Genomic DNA, 20982 nt, shown 5'->3' with positions numbered 1-20982 from the left:
TTATTGTCTTGCCTGTTCCTTGACTGTTGGTGTTTATTGTCTTGCTTGTTCCTCATTAAAATGGTATAAAAGTGGAATGGGAAAAAAGAAACCTGCCTTCAGTCTTAGAATTCACTAAAGCCATGCTGCAGTTTGGTCTTACTGTCTTTTTTCTTTTCAGTCCTCGATCCTGCCCTGGAGAACCTGTTGACTGACTGAGCTGGCTTGGTCACTCAACATTATGAAATCAGTAAACAAACAAAAAACCAAACCACCACCATCATCACCACCACCTACAAAAAGAGTCAGGAGACCATCTTAGGGTTGCTTGAGGGTTAGGGAAGAGGCTTCAGTAGGCAGCTCCTATGGTGTCTCCCGTGCTGGGGTGGACCTTCCCATTGTGTCTCTGTGTAACCCATGTTCTGTGAGTAATCTCTCACCATGCTCCTGTAAGTGACCCCAATAAACTCACAGGTTCCGGAAGTGAGGCTTGAGTGTCATTGGCCTTTGTTCTGTCATGGGGCCCTACCTGGGGTGAATTGACGCCTGCTCACATCTCCTCAGGCAAAGCCATGCAGCGGAATGTCTTACTAAGTCTGCAAATGTGCTTGGTTTAAATGCTGGTGGGTTTCCCACTTTACTCTGGGGGATGCTTCAAGGGACTGGCTTATAAAGCCTAAGGAAAATGATAAAAAATAGTGACTCATTTCCAGCTGCAGTAAAGGAATAAATTCCACATCATTAGTACTTAATGAGAACCAGACCTGGGTTAAAAACTAGGTTAAAAGTCAGACCTAGGTAAGACCCTGCCAAGGGCCTGGAATAAATTCCAGCAACACCCCTCTCCAATTGAGACACGAGATCCCGTGATAGACAGAAGTAAACTGGAAAGACAGGCTTGTATTGGGCCTCTATTCCTGTAAAATGTTCCCTGTAGGATCTCTGTGATCTTAGTGACGCTGGTGCAGAGGAGTAGTCAGCAAAGGACGTTGGCTGAAAGGCTTTGGAATAATCCCCAAGGCTCTGCTATACCTGGACATATGTGACTCAGGCTGAAGCCAGTCATAACGTTGATGAAGGGACTGACTCCAAGGCTTCTGGGAGTAAGGGCCGACCAGGTCAGTGCCTGCTTCCAACACTGTTTTCTAGCCCAACGCCACCTAGAGTGTTTTCGTTCAGTCCAGCTGATCCTAAGGAACCCACAGACCTTTAAGAGCATTTCCCTAGATAGGAGAGAAGCCACGCTCCTTTGCCTGCCTCACCTGCTCCTGTTGCCCTCCCGCCTCACTTTGCTTCAGCTTCCTCAGTCTGTGGGGTCCTTCAATTTGTCATAAATGATCCTGCCCCAGGGCCTTTGCATTTAGTGTTCTCTGTGACTGATGAGGTCAGTCCTCTCCACCCCAGGCTTGCCTCAATTTCTGTAGATCCCTGCTCACGTCAAGAGAAACCTTCTGCCCATCCTACCTAAGACAGCGCCTTCCTTGCTTAGAGCACCTGGCTTTATTTCTCTATCTCTATACATTATCTCTTATTATCGAGCCTCTGCTCCCTTCCCTCTCTTGTGCTAGGATTTGAAGCCTACCAAGGCAGATGTTTTGCCTGGCCCAGTAACTGTGTACTATTTATTTACCAAATGGAAGGATGTATGAATAACTGTAGGAATATATTCTGGGTACCAACTTCTGTGCTTGGTGATACTGGAGAGGTCCCGAACCCCAGTGAGCTTCTGCTCTAATGTGAAAAAGCACAAGAAAAGACAGTATTAAGCCGACATGTAGAAGCCTTATGGTTGGAGCATCCTGTCTTCTGAGATGATGAAGATGGTGCCCTGACATCAGCCCCAGCTGAGCCTGTGGGAAGGGAGGGCTTACCGACAGAGTGGAGGCAGAGGAATGAGTCTCAAGATAACAGGGCATTTTAGGGAAATTCTATGGAGTTGAGCAGGTAAGAATTTGGGTATCTCTATTGATGGGTAGAAGAGGAGTAGGGAGAACCATTTGGAACAGGCTCAGTACTAACTGGTTCCCAGTTTATTAACAGCCACCTTGGAGAGAGGATCCGGGGCGGAGTCTCATGGAGGAATCTAGCTTTTTAAAGCCTGGTTCCTGGTGTTTGAGCTACCCATGGAGTTTAGTGTAGTCCCTCAGGATTGACTTACAAGCCACTTATATAACAGGAAGTCTGATTGTCATTGATTAGATACCTGTGTGCTTGTTAGAGCACGAATTGCAGTCAGTGACTGGGGCATTAAGTGGCCACCAAGGCAGAGAGGTAGCACAAGGTAAACTGCAGACTGTATCATGTGGCCACTTCCTATAAAGTGCTCCTAGATTCCATGGCAGAGGCAGATCCTCAGGAAAGGGCTCCTATTAAAATCCCAGCATTCTCAAGCTTGCTCTCCATTTCACCACGTACGAGCTCCCTTCTCTGTTCACAGAAAAATTTCCATCCACACCATGATGCTCAGGGACTGGGGAGCAGCCATCTGAGGGTTGGGGTTCTATGTCAGGGATGAATTAGAGCAGAGCGTGACCGACAATTGTAGAAAGTCTCCCTCTAGCCTTGCAGCTTGAACTTGGCAGTGAGAAGAGGCAAGGCTGAGAAAATAGCTGCCTGCTTTTGCTAGCCCCTTGGCCAAAATTCCTGGGCATGCCAGTACCTGACTGACTAAATCTTGACTGGATTTCTCACAGTCTTTAAAGATTGAGAGAAAGCCTGCCTGGGCAAAGTTTCATATACACAGGAAAGACATGCTGCAGAGCACAGAGTCTGAAATCGACGCTATAAAGAAGCACACATAACCACCAAATATGCACCAAGAAGACGGAGCCAAGCGCATGCGTAATGACCTTTGTTAAAATAAAAACAAAAAACAAAAAACAAAAAACAAAAAACAAAAAACAAAAAACAAAAAACAAGACTAACACTCTTGCTTGTTTTCTGGAGCTGCAGAGATGTCCTTTTTTTTTTTTTTTTTTTTTCTTTTTCTTCTTCCTTCAAACAACCTAAGAAGATGTGTTGGGAATCCTAGGCCTTCTAGTTTCAGTTTCATAAAATCTCATGGTTTTTGTTAGGTGTGTGGGTGGGATGTGGGGAGGTGAATCTGTGAAAATGCGGATGACAGTCCCAGCTAATCTTGTTAGGGAGCTTCGCTGGGAGCTCCCAGGGAGACACTATGGAGACCCACCGTGATCGCTCCAAGAGATCCTCTGCGATTGTGGAAAGAAAGCTTGTAGGACTGGAGGTTGCCTTTCCCACAAGGCCTTGCTTGTTGGCTGGGCCAGGCTCCTTGTAGGGTAAAGTGCTGGGCTTCTCAGCCAATTTCTCCCTCGCATTGGCCATCAAGAGGCCCTGTGAATTATCTTTCAATTGCTCTCCTCCAGACAGGCTCCTCTTGTTATATCCATTCTCTCTCCATAGATGTTTTAGTCGTGCCACAGTGAGTAGTTTTCAAAGAACAGCAATTCACAAATTGGAAACAACCCAAATGCCCAGCAACCAGGGAAACATTAGGCAAATTACAATGCATTCACAAGGAGGAATATTTCACAGCCATTAAAAATGATGTGCATGAATGTTCTGCAGCACCAAAAGAAAAAATGCTTATGGGACACTATTAAGAGAATAAAGGGATATAAGGTTATATACACAGTGCAGATATTTTTAAAACTCTCACTATTTATATTAAAGAACAAAAAAAAACCCCATAAGAAGATGCCTTAAGTACTAATTTTTGGCTACCTCTGGGTGGCACAGTTGTAGATAATTTTAGTTTTTCTTTTTATATTTTTCTGTATTTTCCAATAGTTAAAAAAGGCTTATATACCTTTTCAGGAAAAAAAATAACTGTAGAAATTTGAATTTATCTCACTTTATACCGCAGCGATAAAATAATGCAGCACACGAGGCGCGCAAGATGGACAGAGTTGGTTGATTAAATCAATAAAAGTCAAACAGTGGAGGCTGTGCTGTGGAGTGGGCCTTCGAAGGATGTGAACGTCGCCTGTGCGTCTTCCTGGCAGAGGAGTAGACAGTGCCGCTCTGGCGAGTCCCACAGGGTGTGGCACCCGCCTGTGCGCGGGCCGTGATCCCCATCACTGCTGCTGAAGATCGGGCATCCGGGGCTGTGGGTGTAGCTTAGTGCTGAGATGTCTATGGTCTTTGCAACGGCTTGGTTTGTTTCTTGGTGTGGTGGTGCCCTCCTGTAATCTTAGCACCTTGGAGATGGAAGCAAGCAGATCCGGAGTTCAAAGCTACCCTCTGCTGTATCCTGAATTTGAGGCCTAGGCTGCTTGAGACCATGTTTAAAAAAAAAAAAACTGGAGGTTGGGGAGGAGAGTGGAAATGTGACCTCAGAGGTTACGATAGTTCGAGGATGGCTTGGGTTTGAGGGACTACTGTTCTTCAGGCTTCGTTGCTTCCAGGCACCAGGTCTCCCCACCCTGGACCCCACCGTGCTGGTCTAGCTCTTAGCTCCTCCCACTGGGCAGCATTCAGAGTTCATTTGCATCTACCCACAGCCCCAGATGGTTCCTCTTCAGCAGTAGTGTTGGGGATCATAGTTAGAGTACAGCTGGGTGTCACACCCTGTCCTTTACCTCCTCTTTGGTTGTTTTGTTTTGTTTTTTGCCTTTTCCCTGTGTGTTCAAGAATCCAAGCACAGGAGATGCAAAAATCTGTCAGTTCCAGGCAAATCAAACATCTTGCCTTGGGGCCAACAGGAGTGGGAGACCAGCTGGTGGCACCTGGATCCGAGGGATGCAGAGAATTTCACTCTGTAGACTCTGGGCTTGTCACTCTCTGGGACTCTTGCAGGAAGATGCTTCCCGCATCACTCAAGGCTTTGCCTTTGTCGTGTCCTAGGTTGGCCTAACTCTCTCACCTACTCTGTACCAGGAACACTGAGAGATGGACAGAGCTCAGCTCTGCCTGCAAGGAGTTCAGTGAGGCAGCACCAGACACAGGCATGGGGGCAGTGGGGGACGATCTGCAATGTCATAGCTACAGGGAGGTGTCAGGAAGATACGACCCCTGGGATCACTGAGTGTGAGCACGCGACTTCCAGCCAGTCACTAACAGGGCTCTGTGACCTTGGGCAAGGGATAGAACTTTTCACTCTCCTCTCCATTAGTAAAATGTGAAGACTGGCCATATCTCAGAAGGTGACCCTGAAGTTCAAGTAGAGGGATTCTGACAAGCACTCTCCCAGGCCTGCCACAGCTTGTCTCGCTCTTCAGCAGAGGCCCTAAGGAGAACAGAGGCTTTCTCAGGCCTTAGGGGCAGCTTAACACAATGCCTGCAGGACAAGAGAGTATACCAGGAGAACATCCTGGGATGGGCAGGCTCTGCCTTCTGCTCTTGCCCCCCCCCCCAAGCACTCCAGGACTCCTACCTTCAACCCCAGCCTCCCATCAGAGGCACAAAGAACAACCCACATGGGCAGGCCATCATTTTTCCCCTCTCCTTTGAACTCATGGATGGTATTCTAAAATTTCAACTATCAGCAAGGCCAAGCAGCAGTCTATCCTGTGGCCTCAGTACAGACAGGGCCTCCCAGGTCCACTGCAAGGCAAGACCCCAACAGTGGCAACTGCAGGGTGTCAAGGTGTTAGGATATACTGTGTGGGTGGCACACAGGAGAGAGTGGGCCTTTATCAACCGTTATGAAAACATTTGGGCATTTTGACGATGAAATAGCTGTGCCTCTGTAAAGGGCTAAGGGAAGATCTACTGACCCTAACACTGGCCCTCCAGGGCTGGTCTTTGCTTCCACCATGAATGTTTAGGTTATTTTAATCTAGAGACACTGACTTCGTCCCTGGATTACTTCCTTGACTTCACCATATAACCGCCCGAGCCGATCCAACTTCCAAAGTCAGACTCAAGTACCACCTCTCTCACCAGTGTTCGTTAGGTAGTCTGTCTGAACCTCTCTTAGGCACTTGGTACCCCTTTCAGGGTGCTGAGCAGGAGCCACACAAGGCTCCTCGGCTCCCCCTCTTCTGCTCAGGGACTGACAGACGGCAGTTAAGTGTCACAGTCCCATACCACGTCCTGGACTAAGCTGCTGGACTCTGAGTTCCCTGGGTTGTCACTGGGGTCTTGTAACCTTGAGCCACTTGCCGCTCTTCTCTGCCTCACCTTCTCAGTCCATAAAATTCAGACTATGCTAATCACACCTATCTGGTGAGGCTTTCAAGAAGGAGGTCCAAATTCATCAAAATCTTTAGAGTGCTCCTGCCCCATAAGAGTTGGAAGGCTGTCAGCATCCATTACTGCAGAACTCATGGCAGACGTCGGATGCATTAACTGAGGAACAAGTGGGTAAGGAATCAAAGCCTTCATGTAAGTAGAAACAATGAAAATATTACGTGAACCAAAACATGAGATGCTCAAGTAGTGTTGAAATACCATTTTCCCATGAGGCACATCTCAACGCAGAGAGGATGGCAGAGGCTCGTCTGTGCAGAGTTAAAGGGAGAAAAAGGATGGCTAGATTTCCATCTACTGAGCAAGAGACTGTTGTTGATAATAGTGTTTGTTGTCTATGCTTCGAGATCATGAAGAGGGAATCTTAAACTCACTACAGAGAAATGACAAATATTGGGGTGATGGTTATGCCAATGAGCCCCATTTGCCCATGCATGGAACAAAACAGTACCATGTGCTTTCAGCAGGATGTGTGGTTAAGGGAAGTGTTTCGAAAGCAAGACGTTTCAGGCCTCTGACGGTCTCAGGGCTCCTTAACCACCGCCAGGGCATGTGGCTGGGAGAGGTATTCTGGGCCCATGCTTCCATGTCTTTGTATCCCAGCTTGGTTCCTCATTAGCTATGTGATGCAGGCAAGCTGCTTATCCTCTCTGAGATTAAAGTTCACAAGAAGACAGGGATGGCAAAGGGAATAACGCCTAGGAGAGGTTCACACTACTCTTGAAGATTCCTGGTCGGTCAATGCCCTGCATCTTACAAGGCAGCTGGCATCCTGGGAGTTTCTGGAGAAACAGCATGGAGATGCTAATGTTGGTACTTTAGGAAGCTCTGCTCTAAGCCAGGCCGGGAGGCATAGACCTATAATTCAACTACTCAGGAGGCTGAGGCAGAAGGATCACAAGTTCAAGGCTTGTCTTGGGCAACAGAGCAAGACACGGTCTCAAATTTTCTCAAAGTTAAAAGTTTAAAGGGCCAGAGTGTAGATGAGTATCAGAGGACTTGCCTATCACATGTGAGAATTCACGTTCAGTTTCTGGGCACGGGAACATTGCCTCCTCTCGACAAATGCAGCTCTAGATAATTGAAAGTGATCTACAGAGTTAAGGCCATACTCATTAAAAAGCAATGGTACTCTGCATGAAAAAATAGAAAAAAAAAAAAACATCTAAAAGCTATGTGATTTCGGAAGAGCTAAGCAGTCCTGATGAAAGAGAGCAATGCTGGAGGAACCACAATGTGGCTTCAGGCTATATTACAAAGCCATAGTAACAAAACCAGCATGGTATTGCATAAAACATGCCAGTCAAAGGAGCAGAATGAGTGTCTATATTATGTTTGCCTTGGGGGATTGTCTTAACTAAGATAACTGATGCTCAAGCATCCAGTCCATTATGGGTGGCATCATTCCTTAGTTAGGGGCTCTGCAACTATAGAAGAATGTGGAAATTGAGCAGAGATCAAGCAAGCAAGCAAGCGAGCAAGCACACATTCATTTCTCTCTGTTCTTGAATGATGATGTGATGTAACTAGTTATTGTAAGTTCCTATTGCCTTGACAGCCCTGCTATACAGGACTGTAGCCTGGAATGGAGGGCTAAAATCAACTCTCCTCAGCTGGTTTTTTGGTTGGGGTTACTTTATCATCCCAACTGAAACAAAACTAGAACCATCATTCACTGGAGAAGAGACAGCCTCTTCATCAAAAATCAAACACCTCCCCCCACATTATCCAATTAATAAATATAATTAATTACCCAATTAATAGAAATAATAATGGGCAGATGAGTTGAACAGAAAGTTTTCAAAACATACACAAATAGCTAACACGTATATGAAAAAAAAAGTGTTCACTATCCATAGCCTTCAGGGACGTGTAAAATCAAAGAGTCCATCTCACTTCAGTTAGGGTGGCTAACAGAGAGAAAACAAACAGCAAATGCTGGCCAGGATGTGGAGAGGGAGGAGCCGCCATTCACGTATGGTGGGCAGGAGTGTAAACTGGTGTAGCAATGACTGGACTGGTATGGAGGTTCCTCAAAACCTTAGAACAGGGCTGCTGTATGACTCAGCCAAACCATCCCTAGTTGTGCACTGGAAGGGCTCTCAATCCACACACCACAAAGCTGCTTCACACTCACACTCACAACGCTGCTCACAGCAGTCTGGAGATGGAATTAGCCGAATAGGCAAATGAATGGGGAAATGTGGTATTTATTCACATCAGGGTTTCATCCAGCCATAAAGAAGAGATCATGAATTATTTGTAGACAGAAGTGGAAGTCATCATGTTAACAAAGTAAGCCAGATTCAGGAAGACCTAATATCATGTTTTCTTTCCTATGGGAAAATTAGACTAGAGCAATATATGTATATGAGACATGAATATAGAAAAGGACCATTTGGAAAGCAGGACCTCAGGAAGGGAGAAGGACAGAAGGTAATGTGTGGATATGGGCAGAATATGTGACCTGCATATATGAAAATGGCATAATGAAACCCATCATTATGAATGCCAGTTTTTTTTTTAAAAAATTAAAATACAACTGAGCTCAGCTGTACGATGATCAAAGGGGCATCATGGCGCAGTTGCAGCAAGTAGCTCAGTCTGGGTCTGGAAAGATTCCTTTCATGGTGCTTGGGAAAGGAGGAGGAGCTCTCTGGCTGCTGTCCTAAACTGCTGCTTGCATTGAGTCTCTCAGAAACTTCTGTGGTGATGGTGATGTCCTAGGTCCCCACTGTCCATCACAAGACCAGCCAATTCCCCCGAGAGGCCACACCAGCTGCCAAGCATCTGAAAGGAGGCTAGACTCACTATGGCGGGGCACTGACTCTTTGGTTTGAGTTTGATTCTCTTTCATTTAAATTTAAACACCCACCCATGGGTAGGGATTACTGGAAGGGGCTGGGCAGCTCTAGTTTGTGAGTCTTTGTGTTATAAATGCAAGGTTTCATGGACTGAGAGATGGCTCGGTTGATAATATAGATGCCCTTACAAGCATGAGGTTCTGAAATTAACCTTTAGAATCCATGTAAAAATATCCAGATGGCAATGTATGCACGTAACTCCAGTGCTAGGGAGGCAGAGGCAGAAGGATCCTCCAGCTCATTGGCCAGCAAGACTAGTTGGTGAGAGATTCCATCTCCAAACAAAGGATCAAAATGAGTGAAGAAACCACCCAGGTGGCTAGCACACGTTCAGTGGTGCCTGAAGAATGAAGGGCAACCACAGTCAGCCTCTTACCTCTATATACATCTATACTCATGTGTGCATACACACACGCACATATATACACACACAGAGGCATGCTTACACACATGCATGCACAGGAACACACTCGTATACACACATACAAATTACAGAATTAATAAGCCAAAGTAGTCCTTTTCCCACAAAGCAAGGGAAAGCTGGTGTCAGACCTCACGAGCCTGCTCTGGTGTCCAACGGAGCAGATCCAGAAGAGACCTGGCCTTTGAGAGGAATGAGTGTCACGCCTGCTGGCAGCTAGGCTATACCTGCGTGCTGGGGACACGTGCTGTTCTTCAGGCTGAGCCTGTCTCTCAGCTTGTCACTGTTGAGAACAAGCTGTCCCTCTCCCTAGGTAAATTCCCTAGGTAACCCAGCCAAAACTGCTTAATGAGTCCTGAGGCTGCAGATGTCAACAGGCCAGATGCTGGCAAGTCCCAATTGCCTGGATGCTGTCCCCGGGGATGGTCCCTGTCAAATACTGCCTTACCTATCCTATGCACAGCTCTGCATTAATTTGCCAGCCTTTCAAACACCCACATGGCACTTATGATCTGCATTGTACTGAGCTAGGTTCTGGTTACTTAGTATAGCCAAGCAGGAAGGAAGGGTTAGTAGAAGAGGTGATGTCCAATATTAACCAAGATTAACGTTGTAATATGAACTGAGGATGGCGGCTAGCTGGTGGGATAGAAGGAAGAGAGAATTCCCAGGAGAGGAAATGCATGGGCAACGAAACTGAGTCACCACACTGCACAGCTTCTCTAAACATGACTGTGACTCTAGCTGAGCCCAGACTGGGCCTTAGTTGTCTTCAACATGAACGAAGCAAGTGAGCTTCATTTATTCCAGAACATCATTTGACTTCAAGTCTCATACCCAGTGACAGAACCGTTCTCTGAAACCTATGCCTTCAGGGGTTAATCAATGAGCAGAATATAACGACATTCCCCTGTATCACTAGGTATGGCTCCCATGGTTCATGCGGTTGAATGCTTGGCCCATAGGGAGTGGAACTATTGGAAGGTGTGGCCTTGGTGAAGTAGGTGTGACTTTGTTAAAGGAAGTGTGTCATTATGGGGACAGGTTTTGAGATCTATGCTTAAGCTACACTCAGTGTGATACACAATCTTTTTCTGCTGCCAGAAGATCAAGATGTAGAACTCTCAGCTCTTTCTCCAGCAATATGCCTGCCTGGATGCTGCCATGCTTCCAACCACGATGATAATGGACTAAACCTAAGAAACTGTAAGCCAGCCCCAATGAAATGCTTTCCTTTATAAGAGTTGCCTTGATCATGGTGTTTCTTCACAGCAGTAAAACCATGACCCAGTGTCATGAAGCAACCTAAACACCTTTGTCTGAAGTCACAGTCCTTGCCTCTGGTCACAGGGGCCATGCAGAATTTCTTCTTCATAGCTTTTTGGTACTCATCATAGTTTATTTAATAAGGATGCTCATTTTATGACATATAAACATCCATGAAGATCACAAAAGACACTAATTGGGATGAGGTTTTCAAACGTTATCATTGAAAAAGAACTCCATCATCTGTTAAGAGGAAAACAGCCTAGTGAATATGAACACACACCAGAGGTCAACTCCTAGGGTTCAAATCCTCCAACTTGAGCTACATGCCCTTGGGCAAGCTAATCAACTCCAGTTAGGATAACACAACGATTCTCAACATATGGGTTATGACTCCTTGGAAGAGGGTGTCAAATGACACTTTTACAGGGGTCACACATCAGATGTCCTGCATATCAGACATTTATATTACATATCACAGTAGCAAAATTACAGTTATGAAGTAGCAATAAAAATAACTTTATGGTTGGGGGTCACCACAACATGAGGAACCATATTAAAGCGTCTCAGAATTTGGAAGGTTGAGAAGCACTGGGTTAACAGGATCTAGAGGGAAAGTTTCATGAACACACACACATACATCCATATATATACACGTACATAATCCATATATATATATATGTATATATATATGTGTGTGTGTGTGTGTGTGTGTATGTGTATGTATGTGTGTGTGTGTGTGTGTGTGTGTATGTGTATGCTTTACCTCATGAAGAGTATAGTGGTATTTATATTTTCAATCTGAATTTGTTGTTGTTTTTAAGTGATAGTTACAATTCACATCAAGGTCAGCATTTTTGTATTTTCTGGAACAGGCCAAACACTACTTTCAGTTTTATGAACATTCAACTATCTGTCACTAGGAATTGACTCTGCCACAGTTCAAAAGCTGTCATCTAAATAATACATAAGTGAATGAGTGCAGCTATGTCCCAGTAAAACTTTATTTTCAAAACCAGGCAGTGGACCAGTTTGTCCATAGGGTGTCGTCTGTTAATGTGTGCACCATGTTGACGTATAGCTCACTCATGAACTATAACCTGTAGTTTCACATTTACTGGGGTTGGAATAAAGTTTTACCCTGGTCAGATAAAGTAAGTTGGAGCCATGTCCAAGTTACAACCATATCATATTTTAAAACTTTGCCTCTAGCATCGGTTATTTCAAATTTGGCATGGTTGGTCTTCCTTATTATAAATCATTTGTGTGGTGGTTGAGCTTTGGGGCCAGTTTCCAAAAGCCCTTACAGTGGTTAATCATAGTTGTTAACTTGATGGGATTTATAATCACTGTGGGAACAGATCTCTGAGCATGTCTGTGAAGGATTATGTGGATTAGGTTAGTTGAGATGAGAAAACCCACCTTTCCTATGGATAGCACTGTTTCCTGGGGTTCTAGACTGAATAAATAGAAGAGATCCAGCTGAGGCCAGCCTCCATCCCCTCTCTGCCTCCCAATTGTAGATGCAGTGTGACCAGCTGTCTCATGCTCTTGCTTTTATGAGTTCCTTGTCCTCAACCTGTGAGCCCAAACCACATCCTTCCTTGCCTAAGTTGCTTTTGTGAAGCATGTTTGTCATAACAAAGAGATGAGCAACAGGCATGTATCAAGAAGGGCCCTTTTTTGTGCTTGTTCATCCAGGCCCACCAGATGAATGAGACAACATGGTCCTCCCTCTGAAAGAGGAGCTGGCATCCTTTCTCTGAGAAGAGGTATTATCATCCCTGTTGAAGTTGCCAGAGCTATCTCCTCTCCTCTGTTTTCAGCTTGTGAGACTTCCAGGGTATCAAATCAGTGTGTCTTTGTGCTGGGACAATATTTTGATTCTCATGTGTTAGAATATAAGCCAACTAGTCATGACCCGTACGTCCAATAAAGTTCAATACAAACTATGAAAATAAAGTATGTGTGTATTATTATTATTATTATTATTATTATTATTATTATTATTTAAAAAGAGTAAAGAAGAAAGTGTGTAGTAGGGACTTTTTTGGCTCCCAAAAACCAGAGCTAACATTCCTAGATATGGGAATTCCCATGCTATGTGCCATGGTTCCCCAAGCTACAAATTCCCCTTTCCAGCTTTCCCTGCAAAGGTACAAGTGTATGATCTGAAACTACACAATGTGACAGGTGTCATGTCTAGCTGACAAGAATGGTGACAGGGATTTCCCTCTCTTGGGGCAATGGTGACAGAAGTCTTTTGGAGTGTCTCATGGCCAGTAGTAGTGATGTGCAGCAGGTGTCTGTGTCACCTGCACTGGGTGTCACTTGGCTACTGCTCTAATCTGTGAGCCTGGAGTTGTGGCTCTCTGGTTCCATTGAACACCAGAAATCTTTGAAGGCTCAGATGAACATCCAGACTCATTTATCCTAGGCCTCATCTGGCCCAGCAGCCAGCACCCTGTGTTCTAGTCAATAGAAATCTAGGGAGCCTTTTACTCTGGAGAAGCTACCATCTACCCAGGGAACACTCAGGTGTGGGAACAAGGTTGGCCTGAATAGTTGTGGGGATTTCTGTAGCTCACAAATCCCACACGTCTTAGAGGCATCTCATAGATTTAGTCACCAAGGTCCCTTCAAAAGAGTGACAAGAGTCAAAGAATTGAGAAAATCCTAAAGCTCTAGGTCCTTGTGGAACACTTCCAGAATCATCAGGCCAGGTGTAATTTATAAATATGGGGCCATTCGGGTGCTGCACAGTGTTGCCTAGTAACACAGCCGACACTGAAACTTTTTATCAAGTTTCCAGGGGAACAGAGCCAGGGAATGAACCACAGGTCAACTTCTCACAAAGAAGAGGACAGAGTGTGTGAGCCTTCTGCCCATGCCCAGTCTTTCAGAGCTTTTCTTTTGCTTTAAGAAGTCCCCCTGGGCTTAACTTAAGCAAGTAAGCATTCTGATAGAATGTTTACATCCAGCCTTCTGCACGTTTTGCACAACCCTAGGATAGCCCTTGGGAATCTGTTGAAATGGGAACTTTGTTTGCCCTGTGGGTGAAAGTGCCTTAGGAAGCAATGGGTAGAGGGGAACTTTTGGTAAAGTGAGGATCTATGAAGACATAACTGGATGATATTTACCTCTAAGGTTCTGGTCTGCTTGTTTTATGAACTCTGTTTCCTCAAGTGTAAATTCTCTTGCATGGCAAGGCTGTTTTGTTACACACCATTAGTTTTCCTCAAACAGTTGGCAATTCATGAGTGACTGATGCTCACAGTTATGGTTGAGATTCCCCCAGAAGGCATCCTGCCACATTTGTTTGTATGTTCTGCTTGCAGACCAGGTGGGAGCTATTGCTACCTGGAATCAATTCTGTTTCTTTTTGTTTTTCCTTCCAGAAAGACTGGGGGCTGGCAGACCTGTCTATGTCTGCTCTTCCCAGTGAAGCGCTTCGCTGTTCCGCCCACACAGCGCCAGATAATTAAGGCCACAAAGCATTCCTATTTGTTCTCCCATTGTTATTATTATTATTTTACATTGTGGCAATAAACAAGTGAACCCATCCATGGCCAAAGACATGGAGGAATCACTGATATTTACAGCAAAGATAATGACTTGGGGCGGGCGGGGGTGGGGGGCGGGGGAAGACTTGTTCTCAACATAAGATAATTCTATTTTAAAAGTAGCTTACCCTCAGTGTTAAGGTGTTCTGAACATACCACTATGGTTTGGAAAATAAACAGCTTAATTATAAATCTCACAAAAATCTGTCTTAATGTTAACAAAATGAATATACCTGTCATGCTGGACAGCCTCTAGTAGCTCTAAAAACAGTAGCCAACATCCTGACAAAACATAGGCTACAGCAATTTAATACTCCGGCTGAGCTTCTTCAAACCACTACAAACAAGAATGGAACCATCCACAACATTGTAGCAATGGGGAAACTGAGTCCACGGGACACAGAAAATAGCCTCCATAGGCTATGTCTTAGCATTTCCGTCAAGAAAGACTCCTTGGACCAGAACTGACTGTGTGAGACATGAAAGAATTCCACATTTAGTCAGTTAGGCCATAAATATCTATGTTGAAATAGAAAAAAAAAATCAGCCCTATTCTTAAGGAGCTGATGGTCTAGAACACACACACACACACCAAAGACACATATGCATACATCATGACCCTATACAAATGTGCCAGAAGAGAGCCAGGAAGATATCACTTGTTAGGGATTAGGGACATAATTCAAAGAGGAGTCCTATCTCCCAAGGTAAGTTCATTTTGAAGCTGACTGAAAAGAATCTGAGGACTTCTCCCCACTGTAATCCATGTATAATGGTTTCAGATGTTAAACTCAAAAGTATTAAGGGACAGGAAGAGAGCTGTTCTTGTAGAAAGACCGCTTATGAGCTTCAGTGAGAGCAATTGTAAGAACATTTTAGAGAAAAAAAAAATGTATGATAGCATCTTTCTTTTTTGGTAGCAGCAGTGGTGAAGGATTGCCCTGGGTGTCTGAGCTCTGATGTCTAACTCACTTCTTGTACCTGTCCCATGAGGAGTGTCCTTTCTCATGTTACAGATGACAAAAGGTGATCCTAAGAGGTGAAATCACTTGTTCAAGTTCTCAGAACTGTACAAAGCCAGGCTGGGATTCCTATCTGCCATTCACCTGACTCCCCAAGCTGTAGGATTTCCAGAAGACAAAAGCAATCAGGACTTTTAAAAAATGTTAACATCTACTTTGGTGTTAGAAAATCCAACCAAGGAAGGATGAAAAGCATGACATAAATGGCTTTGAAGAAATCCGGGACATGTAGCTTGTGTCCCTTTCAAGTGTGTCCTGGAAGTTCTGCATTTCCTCGTGGGCCTCTTTAGACTTCCAAGTTTTCCAACACCACTCTGAATGGAGAAATAGACGGAAAATGGCTTCTGATAAACACAGTGGGTATAGGAACCACACGACTGTATGGGCAGGATCACACAACAGCACAGCTATTAGTTCTTAGAAGTTGAAATCTGATAACTGTGAGGAGGGTAGAGCTGGCCAGAAGGTGTAAAAGCTCAATGAGAAATCAGCTTCAGGAATCAAGGGGAGAGAGAAGGGGGCACAGCTACCGCAGCCTGACTTGAGGTGTCACAGATGCTGCATGAGATATGCACTGTAAACACTGTCCTCTGGGGCAACATGGCTGCTGCTCCATTGAACCATCAGCATCTGTGATTATCCTAGGGAGACTTGAAGAAGATTTGGCCCCATTAACTTCCTAACATGAGTGGAGTAGGGGCTCACAAGGCCCTGCTTCTCCCAGAAATATACAGGCAGCTAACAGGGTTGTTTGAAGGAGGGGACAATGAGGACGTGTGTGTGTGTGTGTGTGTGTGTGTGTGTGTGTGTGCGCTTAAACTCACTGCTACACTAAGCTAGACCTGTGTGGAATCATTTCGTGTCTACTGTTTGGTGTCCTTCCTATCATGTGCAAATAGATGTTCATCTCTCAAGGAAAAGTCACACTGCAACATGCTGGCCAGTTGGATGTAAAAGCAGGCATAACAGTTCTAGTTTTCTAAAGCCAATGGGAATGCCTTCCTTAGAGACTAGAGAGACAGGAAGAGCAGTGGATTTGGGGATATGATGACTTCAGTTCTACGACGATGTCAGAATTTCTGAGGGACATATTCCATAGGCAGTTGGAATTGAATCATTCCTTGTCTACATTGTATAAGTGTCTGTTGGCTTCTCACTGTGCGCCTAGCATTGATCTCAGGGATGGCTCTGGCATGATGGGACATTCTGAAGCTCACAGGCATTGTACACACAATCTGTATGGAGTCACAGGTTAGTTACTGGGCTAGGCAGGGGTTACAAAATTCCCTTGAGTGTGTGAGACTAGACAATAGGAACCTGAAGGAAATGGCAGGATGGAATGGAAAGAGTCTGCCTCAGATCAGAGGATGCAATGTTTGGCTGGGCATGGAGAAACATCATCTATAGAGATGAAAAGGTCAAAGGTGACATCATTGAGGTGGTCAAGGAATCTCACCACTGCCTAGGCTCTGAAAGGCTTGGTGCCTCTGAGGCTGGGCCAATGGCCTCCATTCCCTCAACTCTGAGGACATATAGTCAAAGAAGCCAAGGTGCTGGTGTATCTGGCTGAGGTTAGACATTGTTCCAGGTCTGTGGACATTTCAGTGTCGTGGGGCATGTTTGCACGTGGAAGTTTGCCTAGGGTATCCACTGATTTGGTCTGGAATGTGGGAAACCTAGGTGACTGCTGAGCCGTTAGCTTCAGATGACCGGCTACTGAGACTAATTTGGGATTCCTGTAACCCCAGAAGATCCTTCCATCGGAAGATGCCTGGCCAATTTCCATCCTCTTGTTTTAACAGAAAGCTGAGAAGTGAGAGCATCTTAAGGGAGCCCACTGGGGCACAAGACACTGTGGTACAAACAGAATCACTGAGGGTGTTTTTGTTTTTGTTTGGTTTTTAAACATTCTTGGATTGGACGGAAAGGAGCCCAAGCTGGGAATTGTTCAGACATGTGTTCATGACAACAGTAAGAGGGGGCATTGATTGGATCCTTGTGTGTGCTAGACACTGTTCAAATCACTTACGTTTCTAACAGCCCTATAAAGAATTTGCTTTTTGTATCCCATTTGGCAGATGAAGAAACCAAGGCGGGGAAGGGGAAGGCATTTACCCAAGGCTTCAGTTTTTAGTCCTCAGTGCCCTGTTGGAGCACAGACAGTTTATACTTCAATGCCTATTCTCTAAGTAATTCTCTGCATGAAAGGGAGTCATTTCCATTGTAATGAGACCAAGGAAGGCCTGTGTCAGGGTAAGGCCTGATTCATTTGCCTGGAGAAAAGACAGATGAGAAGGGAGCCAGAGAGGGGACACTTCCAGGTAGCCTGCTTTGAAAGCTATTTCTAATCCCAGATCTCTGAGAGGGTGGGGATTTTCCTGGAGGATCCTGTCATTTAAAGGTATGGGGAATCTGGGGAAATTGTGTAATTCAGCATTCTGGTGTAGAAGGGAGGCTGAGGCAGGCAGAAATGGAGGGACACAGCTCAGAGCCCCTTCCCATCCTTCTCTTCCCACAAGAATTCCATACTACAGAGACAGTTAAGTGTCTTCTCCCAGGACAGCCTAGCATCCGTTCGACCGGAGGGACACTGTTCTGGCTAAGCCGGTGCTCTTATCCACCCAAGGTCCCAAGGTAGCCATGGAGAAAGAAAGATAAAGACATTTAAGAGAATGGCACCCGCAAACTCTTTTTACAAGGAAGCCAGACTGCATTCCAGAGGTTCCTTCCCCTCGGAGATAACACAGTTATGTTTCTTGACCCATGCCAGTTTTATCCCGTACAGGACCAGCCACATAGAAAGCTATTTCCAAAACCCCACGAGGATTTAAGATGTCTCCCCAGGTCATGAGGTTCCCCTCCAGTGTGCTACGGGATAGAGACAGCAATTCTCTCCCATCCCCACCCCGCAACCTATCTTTATCTCAGGGGGCAGCGCCAATCCTTCACAAGGCTATGGCGAGCCAAGAGCTGTTCTGTGATGCTCTGAAGCCAGACAAGACGTACCTTTCCACCTGGAGGTTGACCTTGGAAGGTTCCACGTTGGGATTCTCCCACTCCATCTGCGGGCAGTGCATGAAGTAGCAGAGCGTGTACAGGGCCTCTGGCTCCCAGTAGAGCGCCCCCTGCTTGTGGTGCAGGGGCGTGCCATTTCCGTGGTGCTTCGCATTGAGGGGCTGTAGATGGTGCATCGCCCGGGACACAAGGTCACCTATAGACAGAAACAAAATTTCAGAAGACACCAACCTGGAGATCTTTGCAGAGACTCTAGACCCTGGTTCCCCCAAGACACTGAAACGGTCCCACATTAAGACGAGAGGAAAAACATTCATTGTCCACGTGACTGTCAAGGACATGATCTGAAGCACTGATGGCAATAGAATCATGTGGTGTCTTGCTGTTCTGCAACGTCAATTGCTTCCTCTCCTCTCTAGTGTAGCCCATGATAGCCTCACAGTCACTGAGGATAACTTGAACTTCTGATCCTGCCTCTATCTCCTGAGTGCTGGGATTATGTGCCCCACTACGTGGTGTTGAGGATGGAGCCCAGAGTTTCTTTGTGCATGTTAGGCATCCTACCGTCCTAACCTCAGCCCTAGCAATCCAATTTCTAACAAGCCTCAGGAAGGCCTTTGTGCTTTGCTCCTGTTAACTGTCTCTCCTGACTCACAGTGTCTCCTATCATATCCACTGCATGGCTGACGGTAACCCCTCCAGGAAGTCATGCATGCTAGAGCCACCTTGTCCATTTCAATGAGCACTCTGTCCTTCCTGGGTAGCTCTCAGGAGTAAGCTTAGAATTGCCTATTTCCGGGCTGGTGAGATGGCTCAGTGGGTAAGAGCACCCGACTGCTCTTCCCAAGGTCCGGAGTTCAAATCCCAGCACCCACATGGTGGCTCACAACCATCCGTAACAAGATCTGACTCCCTCTTCTGGAGTGTCTGAAGTCAGCTACAGTGTACTTACATATAATAAATAAATAAATCTTAAAAAAAAAGAATTGCCTATTTCCTTGCTAGCTTTTCTTCATACGATGATAACTCCCTCTTACGTGGTGTTTCTTGGGTCCCAGCAACAGTTCGGATGCCTTAACTCATATCTAGAAAGTAGACTGGACCCAATGTGTACCTCCAAGTCTATGTGTTGAAGACTTGGCCTACAATTCCACAGCAGGGACCTTTGGGAGATGCTTAGAGCCTGTGGGGACTGATCTATTGATGAGTTCATGGCTGCTGTTGGGGGGCGGTGGGAACGTTAGATGGGCTCTGTGGGAGGAGGTTGGTACCTGGGTGTATGTATACCTTTGAGAGGTGTACACCTTTGAGAGGTATATTTTTTGTCTCCAGTCAGTGAGCGGAGTTACATTACTCGCTTCGGCACGCCCTACCATGAAGTTCTGCCTTGCCACAGGTCCAGACCACAAAAAAAATGAAGCCAAGTGATCATGGATTGGCAGCTCGGAAACTGTGAGCTAAAGTATTCTTTCCTTTAAGTTTATTTCTTGGGCATTTTGTCACCATGTGCATACATGAATTTATGTGCACATTTGTGTAGGTACCTGAAGAGTCCAAAGAGTGCTGGATACCCTGGAGCTGAACTTACAGGTGTTTGGAAATCACCTCGTGTGGGTCCTGGGAGCAAAACCCAGGTCCTCTGAGGCATCTCTCCAGCACCTAACACAGTACTGATTACAGATGAAGATATGGAAGTTCAAACAGGTTCCATTACCTCTCAAGGTGACATAGCTATAAGAGGAGGAGAGTGGGGGGGTTTGAACCTGGGACTCTGACTCCAGAATCTAAGCACTTAGCCATCCATACTCCTCAACTCTGAGGTCTGTTTCCCTCTTCTCACCACTAGCAAACCTGAAAAACATGCTGTTCTTTTTTCCTTCTCTCTCAGGGGGAAATCAGAAGTTATTTTTAAGATTTTTATTTTTGCTTGTGTGTATGCATGTGTGTACCAGTCTGGGTTTGTGTCTGTGAGTGTGGCATCTGCAGATGCCAGGGGAGGGAATCAGGTTCCCTGGGACTGAAGTTCTAAGCAGTTACGCGTTCCCTGATGTGAGTGCTGGGAACGGAATCCAGTCCTCTGCCAGAGAAGTAGGAACTCTTAGTAATTTACTTATTTTATTTTTTTATGTGTATTAGTGTTTTGTCTGTATGTGTGTAAGGTTGTCAGATCCTGGAGTTACAGACAGTTGTGAGCTGCCATGTGGGTGCTGGGAATTGTACCTTCCGGAAGAGCAACTAGCGCTCACAACCACTGACCCATCTCTCCAGCCCCGAGTCATCGGAACTCGTAACCTCTGAGCCATCTCTCCACTCTCAAATCAGGCTTCTAAATCAAGTCACACCTGCATGCTTTCATTGTTCAAAGGGCAGATCTTCCCGTGGGAGGCTGACGGAGCTCAGAAGCCCATCTTTGTTCTGGCTAAGACAATGGTCCCATCCTTCACGGATGTTGCCATGCCAAAGTGAGCAATCTTTGCTGCTACTTGCTTCATTTCAAATGTACTCATTTTGTTGTATTTAAATACATCCATGTGATGAGGAAAATTATATCACTTTCCTAAATAGACTATGAGCATCACTTGCCATAAATAGAAAGTAAATCTGATGAAGACAGCTCAATTTTGCTTCTACTTTCTTCTTAA

The 20982-nt window shown here is 45.4% G+C and overlaps 1 protein-coding gene across 1 annotated transcript in view; it reads right to left on the bottom strand.

Annotated features, from left to right (window-relative positions):
- The window catches only part of Abtb3 (ankyrin repeat and BTB domain containing 3), a 273659-nt gene that overhangs the window by 80858 nt on the left and 171819 nt on the right, over positions 1-20982 (bottom strand). The window contains exon 3 of the mRNA XM_021174021.3: positions 18332-18536. Within this exon, the coding sequence (XP_021029680.1) occupies positions 18332-18536 (205 nt within the window). The remainder of the gene's footprint in view (positions 1-18331; positions 18537-20982) is intronic.

Source organism: Mus caroli, unplaced genomic scaffold, assembly GCF_978045245.1.
Source record: "Mus caroli unplaced genomic scaffold, Mus_caroli_1 scaffold_9, whole genome shotgun sequence".
In the NCBI taxonomy this organism is placed as follows: Eukaryota; Metazoa; Chordata; class Mammalia; order Rodentia; family Muridae; genus Mus; species Mus caroli.
This window is presented reverse-complemented; position numbering and strand designations above follow the sequence as displayed.